At 40.7% G+C, this 6,876-nt stretch overlaps 1 protein-coding gene across 2 annotated transcripts in view; it reads left to right on the plus strand.

Annotated features, from left to right (window-relative positions):
• Nucleotides 1-6,876, plus strand: part of AP3B1 (adaptor related protein complex 3 subunit beta 1) — a 275,539-nt gene that overhangs the window by 31,956 nt on the left and 236,707 nt on the right. For both annotated transcript variants that reach the window (XM_075066996.1, XM_075066997.1), the window contains exon 3: nucleotides 3,370-3,444. In XM_075066996.1, coding sequence (XP_074923097.1) covers nucleotides 3,370-3,444 — 75 coding nt within the window. The remainder of the gene's footprint in view (nucleotides 1-3,369; nucleotides 3,445-6,876) is intronic.

Raw genomic sequence — 6,876 nt, forward strand, 5'->3', positions numbered from 1 at the left:
CCAAAAAAAAGAAGAAAAAAAAAGAAATTGTCTTGGAACAGCTAGAATATGGTTGTCAAACTGCCTAGGGAGTAGTTAGAGAAGAGACCAATTTCTAGGATGTAAAGTTTTTTCTTTTTATCTGTATCTGAGCCAAAGGAAGTCTATGTTGCTGGGCTTCACAAATTATTCAGATGCAGTATATTATACAAAACTGCTAGTTTCTTCTGTTTTACTACCATTTGTTCTTTTTAAAAGAGAACTACTGTTTTGATTGGTAACTTCCTGCAATCCGCCTCAAAAGAGTGAATCTTTACTCCCCCAAAAAGGTGATTAAAGGGTACTAGAGTTTCTGAAGCTTCAGCCCTCAGGGCTTGTCTGTACTACCTGCTAGATGGGCAAGCAGCGATTGATCCAGCGGGGTTCGATTTATCGCGTCTAGACTTTATTGCATCTAGATAAATCGACTGCAGAGCACTCTTCTGTTGACTCCAGTACTCCTCTGGAGCAGGAGGCACAGGCAGAGTCGACGAGAGAGCGTCAGCAGTCAACTCCCCGCAGTGAAGACTCTGTGGTGGATAGATCTAAGTACGTTGACATCAGCTACATTAGTCACATAGCTTAAGTTGTGTAACTTATCTCAGTTCTCTCTCCTCCAACCCAATGTAGACCAGGCCTCAGAAACTCAGAATATCCGTCCTTTTCCATTGAGGCAAGTTGCAAAGAGCTTTATATAGGTGAACATAAGCTTAAGATCTAAACTGGAGACACGAGTTGGCTGAGGTGTAGGTGACAGTGGATGTTAAAATTATGTTGTCATAGGCACTCTGAGCCTGGGAACAGTCTTGTTCTGACTTTGTTGGCACTTCAGAAAGAGAGCAGTAAAACTAAGTTTACTTTTGATTAGTAAAAAAAAAAAAAAGAAAATAGAAACTTGATTAAATAGGGTGTTCACATCACAAGTGATGTTTTTTTATCTTCCTAATACACATTAATGCAGTAAAAATAACTTTGAGAATCACAGAGATTTGTAAAATTACGAAGAATTGCTATTTAGGAAAATTTAGATGTATATGGCAACTAATATTTATAAATGTGTTCTGTAAAAACATATCTTAATATTTCTTTAAAAAATCTAACCGAACCCCGTGACAACCAATGTAACTCCCTTGCAGTTTCAGTCATAATTTTCCTGCTATCCTTATACTTGTCACCCCAAGGAAAAACTTTTGGAGAACAGTTGGAGCTTGCAATGTCCTGAAAGTGGCCTGAGCCTAGATTTGGAAAGATGTGGAGCTAGCAAACAAGTTCAAGTGCCTAATACCCCTCTTGGAAAAACTTCTGCTACCTGCCCCGTTACTTCCATTTTAAACAGAAAATAAAATTAAAAATTACCCAAACCTGCTGCATCACATGTACAGCGCTTGTTTTGAGCAGAAACTTGCACAGGACAACATACAGGAGTGGAGCTCCATCCTGCATTCCTTGCAACATATTCAACTCCTGGTGCCTTCAGTAGGAGCTTTGGGTATACAAGGCATACAGGATTTGAACTCCTAATGGCTATGCATAGCAGCTAAATTGGTGTGATTAGACCTTAGTCCTGGAAAGCCCTATTATATTCTTTTGAGCTAATGATCCATGAACTAAAGAGGATTTACACTCATCATTATGACTTAATGAGTCAAAATACACTCTTTTAAAAGACACTAAATGCATATCTACATGGTACACTGGAGGTACTATGGCTGGTCGGTTAAATAATGCACATTACGTATATATTTTCTTGACAGGGTGTAACTGTGGTAACAATTAAAAACTAAATAATCAACCTTATCTTTTGAAAACTCTTGTCATCGCAAGTTTGATGTCATAGTAATAATAATACTTAGCTCTTCTACTGATGAAAAGCACTATATATCTTGCCTCTTTAATGACCAGATGGAAACAGAATTTATTTGTTGTCTGGTCGTTTTTGTCATTAGAATCACAGCCCTGACAGCCTGCTCACCTTGTGAGGAGGACCCCTTGACATGGGCTCTTGTAGCTAAGAAACAGGACAAAGGAGGTTCCAGAAACTCGCCCTTCACTGTCTCTTAGCAATGAACATGATTTAACCTCTCCTGGATGTTCTGCTTTAAATTCCCAGTCTTAAACAGCAGGGTTGTAGTAAAATAAAATTTAAGACGAGAGAGAATTCGATTAAAATAAAATGGTATGCATGGCATCTAGTGTTTAACTCTGCAAAAGTTGGCTGTATCTAGGGCCATACCAAATTCACAGCCATGAAAAACACACCACAGGCCATGAAATCCAGTCTCCACCTGTGAAATCTGGTGTTTTGTGTGCTTTTACCTTGTACTATACCAATTTTATGGGGGAGACCTGAGTTTATCAAAGTGAGGGAGTTGACCCAAAAGGGAGTTGCAGAGGGAGTCACAAGGTTCTTTTAGGGGGGATCGTGGTATTGCCACCCTTACTTCAGTGCTGCCTTCCGAGCTGGGTGGCTAGAGAGAGGTGGCTGTTGGCTGGGTATCCAGCTCTGAAGGCAGTGCCCAGCCAGCAGCAGCGCAGAAATAAGGGTGGCAGTGCCATACCATACCATCTTACTTCTGCACTGCTGCCTTCAGAACTAGGCGGCTATTGACTGAGGGCCCAGTTCTGCAGGCAGCAGTGCAGAAATAAGGATGGCAATATCATACCATGCCATCCTTACTTCTGCGCTGCTGCTGTGGGCGGCTCTGCCTAGAGCTAGGCTTCCAGCCAGCAGCCTCTGTTCTCTGGCCACCCAGTACTGAAGGCAGTGCAGAAGTAAGGGTAATAGTATCACAACCTCCCTCCCTCCCGCCCCCTTTTAGTAACCTTGCAAAACTGCCCCCCAACTCCTTTTTGGGTCAGGACCCCTACAATTACAACACCATGAGATTTCAAATTTAAATAGCTGAAATCCATGAACTTTATGATTTTTAAAACACTATGACTGTGAAATTGGCCAAAATGGACCATAAATTTGGTAGGGTCCTAGCTACATTTTAAATGTCTCTAACATTATCCTTTCCTCTCCAATTTTTATTGATTGATTCCAATCAATCAATATTGATTGATTGATTTGGTTGGAAATAGATCTTGAAATTGCCAGCCTGAAAAAGCTGTCAATGCCTAAGTGAACTAAAAAAATGGCAACTTTTGAATTTCAAAATCCAGTTTCTGTATTTTTTAACACAGGGCAAGGGGCTGAAATTCCTGCCCTGCTCCATATGATGGTCTTCCCTTTACTGGCGCAAAGCAACTGGCTGACAGTCAAATAAAGGAGACTTATTAAGACAGGTTGGAAAAATTGGGCCAAAATATTTTTTTTTAACTATTAACAATATTGTACTTCTCTTTCAGATGATTGCTAAGGGGAAGAATGCATCCGAGTTGTTTCCAGCTGTTGTGAAGAATGTGGCCAGTAAAAATATTGAGGTACTCTTAAAAAGAACACACAAAAATGTACTATTATGGAGGATTTTTTTTGTTATAAAAGTACCACTTTAGTTTAAATCATAAAATTACCTTTAAATTGTATTTTACTGGAATTCACCAAGTCTTAATCTTAGTGAGAGCCTTGTAGAAATAGTGTAATCTGAGATAAGGAAATGTACAGTATTGAGTCTAGTTTTCTTGTAGTGGTTTGGTGGGGGACTGAATTTTTGTAACGGTGAAAATAGTCCTTAAGAGAGCAAATTGAAGAAGGTTTGTAGTTTGTGGTATATGTTCCTTAGACTGCTTCGTAAATGACATAACTAGCCTTTGGTAACAGTCTCTGCAAAAAGGCCCAGGATAGAGTGAACATAGACTGATCCACTTTATCCCTCAAAAAGTGGTTGTTGTAGAGCAGGGGTGAGACATTGGAGAGATGCTTGCCATTTGCCGTGGTGTACTATATGTTCTCTAAATAGAGAGGTTCAGTGTGCAGGGTTATGGAAATAGTATCTTCAATAACCTTTACATTTACTTCACAAAAACTATTTTTAACATCATTAAATAAGTCTCTCTGAAATAGCTGACCAATCCAAATTTGGTGTTGAAATGCATCATTATAGTAACAATTTTTGGTCTGCAAACAGTTTTTTTGTGTTTGTTGTTAATTATTAAAAAGTTAGAATCAATCATTCTTCTTTGAGGATCAATGCAGACTCCCATACTTGGACATGTATGTTTGTAGTCTACGCCTGGCCGGGAATCCCTTGGAAAGGTCTAATTTTTTGTTGTGGGGCCACATAGGTGTCTCCTTGAGGCAACAGATGTTATAGTCCTAGTTCCTCCTAGGTTAACCCTGTCTTCCTTTTAATATCTGAAAAATAAATAAGAACTTCCACTAGTCGACCAGCTCTTATCTGCTGTTCCTTTATCTCTTCTAGCTACAGCTTATACAATTGTACATAGTTAAAAAATTGTAAAATTTATTTCAGGAGAGCTCTATTTATATTTAAAAATTCTGATGCCAAGGACTGGCGTCCTTCTTAGGCAAAAAAAACTTAGTTTAAAGAATACCTGTCTTGCATCATCCAAGTTTTAATCTCTGGTCCTCATAATGATACTTGGGTGAAGGTCAGTTAACCTGTTTGTACCATATCTATTTTAAATGTACTTGTTTGCCTGCAGTGATCCAAAGTCTCAGGTCAGTACTGTGAGTTGGAAGCATTTCCAGGTTCCTTTGAAGTACCAGCCTCAGAATGTATATGTTTGGTGCTGAGAAGGTCTGTATGGTCTAGGTGTAAAAGGAGCTCTGACTTTGTTCTGCACTATTACTTCCTGGGATTAAAAGACTGAGAAGAAAAAGAGAAGACAACACAATAATTTCCTTGGATGAATTTTTAGAAGCAGTGACTCTAGTAAGGAGCCAGTGCCAAACCTTGGTGCCAGAGCAAGTACTTTTTGCTCCAGGACTCTTCACTGTAGAGGGGAAAATCCATATTCTTGGTGCCAAAGATTAAGCTCCTGGCTCTGGTGCTTGTTCCTGGTTACTGAGACCAACACTTCAGTGCTACCACTGATCTTGTATTGTGTTCTGTGCCCAATATTGATTAAATTGAAAGGCAGAAATTAGTACACTCTTTCCTATCCATGGGTACCTTTCTCAATTCAGCAAGAAAGAAATCTCTTGCCAGTCACCCCAACGTCTCTGTTTGGGCATAGGATTCCTCTGGAGCCAAATATTTAGATCCAGGGAGCTATATAGTCAGCCTTGGTGTCATTTGAGATGGAGTTGTCTGTTTTCCAGACTTCACTGGTTCCACGGTCAATACTGAGTACTGTGTAGCCACCTTCTTTGGATTTTCAGTTATATTTGTCCTAGCTCTCTTCCTGGGGATAACTGGTTCCACCTAATGCTTATGGAAACTGTGAGTATCGTGGCTATTTTGTGCATGTCAGCTGTAGTTTTTGCCATACGGGAGACAAGTGGAGCTGAATTACTTGCTATAGTTTCTCAGCAGTGTATGATTCTGACACCTGTAAAATCTGTGATCTAGATCATCCACTTCTCCTGCAGATAAATCTGAGTCCATGATTGAGGAGGAAAATTTCCCTATGGAAAAGAAGGCATATCAACATAGGTGGATCTAAATAGTTTCTCATCTTTGCCAAAGGATGTCATGGTTTACACCAGAGATGACTTTTCTGGAAAACTTCCAAATTGGATGTATGCAACCTTGATCTCTCTATTGTCGAGAGGAAGTTTCTGAGGCTGTTTGACTTCTTGAAGCTACATCTGAGCTGGGTGGCAGTGACTAGTAATGAAGGCCTCCTGAACTCTGCCAAGGATTCATGGGTTATACCTGTGACATTTGCAGGCCAGGTGCCACATGCGCTGAGGAGTTGGTGGGTGCTGCAGTTGTGTAGTATGGGGAGCAGGATGTGCAGGGAACCTGCTGAAACTGCCAGTTGCCGCAGTGACTGGCTCGGGGACGGGATGGATGTACCCTGTGAGTACTGGGCAAGTCTAGCCCCTGCCTTCTTCCTTCCCCCACCCCCAGTGTTAACCGCTGTGAGTAGTGACATGTCACTGCCAAGAGAGGAGCCCCAGAGCACAGAGCCCTATCTCCTTCGCCAGCCAGCCAGAATCCCCTCTTGCCCCAGTCCAGGAACAGGTCGCTCCAATCGCCCTTTGGCTCTGGGAAGATTAGTTAAGGAGCACATGGTGCAGGGAGGAGGGTAGTAGCAACTCCCTGCTGCTGGAGGATCTGTGTCAAGGTAACTAGGATCTGCTCTTTCCTGGGTCCAAGCATCTCTGTCCCACCTCTGATGGAAAGGATAATTTGGGGATCTGCAAGTATTGGACACCCCATATCCCAGCAGGTACCATTTCTCTTCCCCTGCTTCCACCCCATGGTATCCCCTCTATGGGGACATGTCCAAAACTGCAGGACTTAAAGGGGCTTCAGTGTGGATTCTATCAAGTGTAACTATATAAGTCACTAACAGTAAATTGTTTTTTGTTTTAAAGTTTTGTTTTTATAATGGAAACTAGAGATAATAGTTTAATAAACAATACATTATTTTCTGTTTGTTTTGCCGGTCCTCCCATCCCCCAATATTAATCCTGATATTTACCGAGAAAACTGGGAAGTTTCTTTCTTTTGTATACTGATTTTTTTTTCACCCATTTTTAAAATTTTTGAAATACACATTGATAAATTCCTGGGAAGTTAAATATAAAATGGGAACAAAGGGCTTCATTCATAATACAGCCATTTGCAAAGTAACTTATTAACCAGAATTCATTAGTTGACTCCCCAAACCATCATCATCTCCACGTCTTCTTTTTTTTTTAGATATTCCTCCGTTCTTCCTCTTTAGTGGCATTGTTGCTGACACCAGGGGTGCCCAAGGCAAACAACAGTGATTCGTGCC

The sequence above is a fragment of the Chelonoidis abingdonii genome, chromosome 6 (assembly GCF_003597395.2).
Source record: "Chelonoidis abingdonii isolate Lonesome George chromosome 6, CheloAbing_2.0, whole genome shotgun sequence".
In the NCBI taxonomy this organism is placed as follows: domain Eukaryota; kingdom Metazoa; phylum Chordata; order Testudines; family Testudinidae; genus Chelonoidis; species Chelonoidis abingdonii.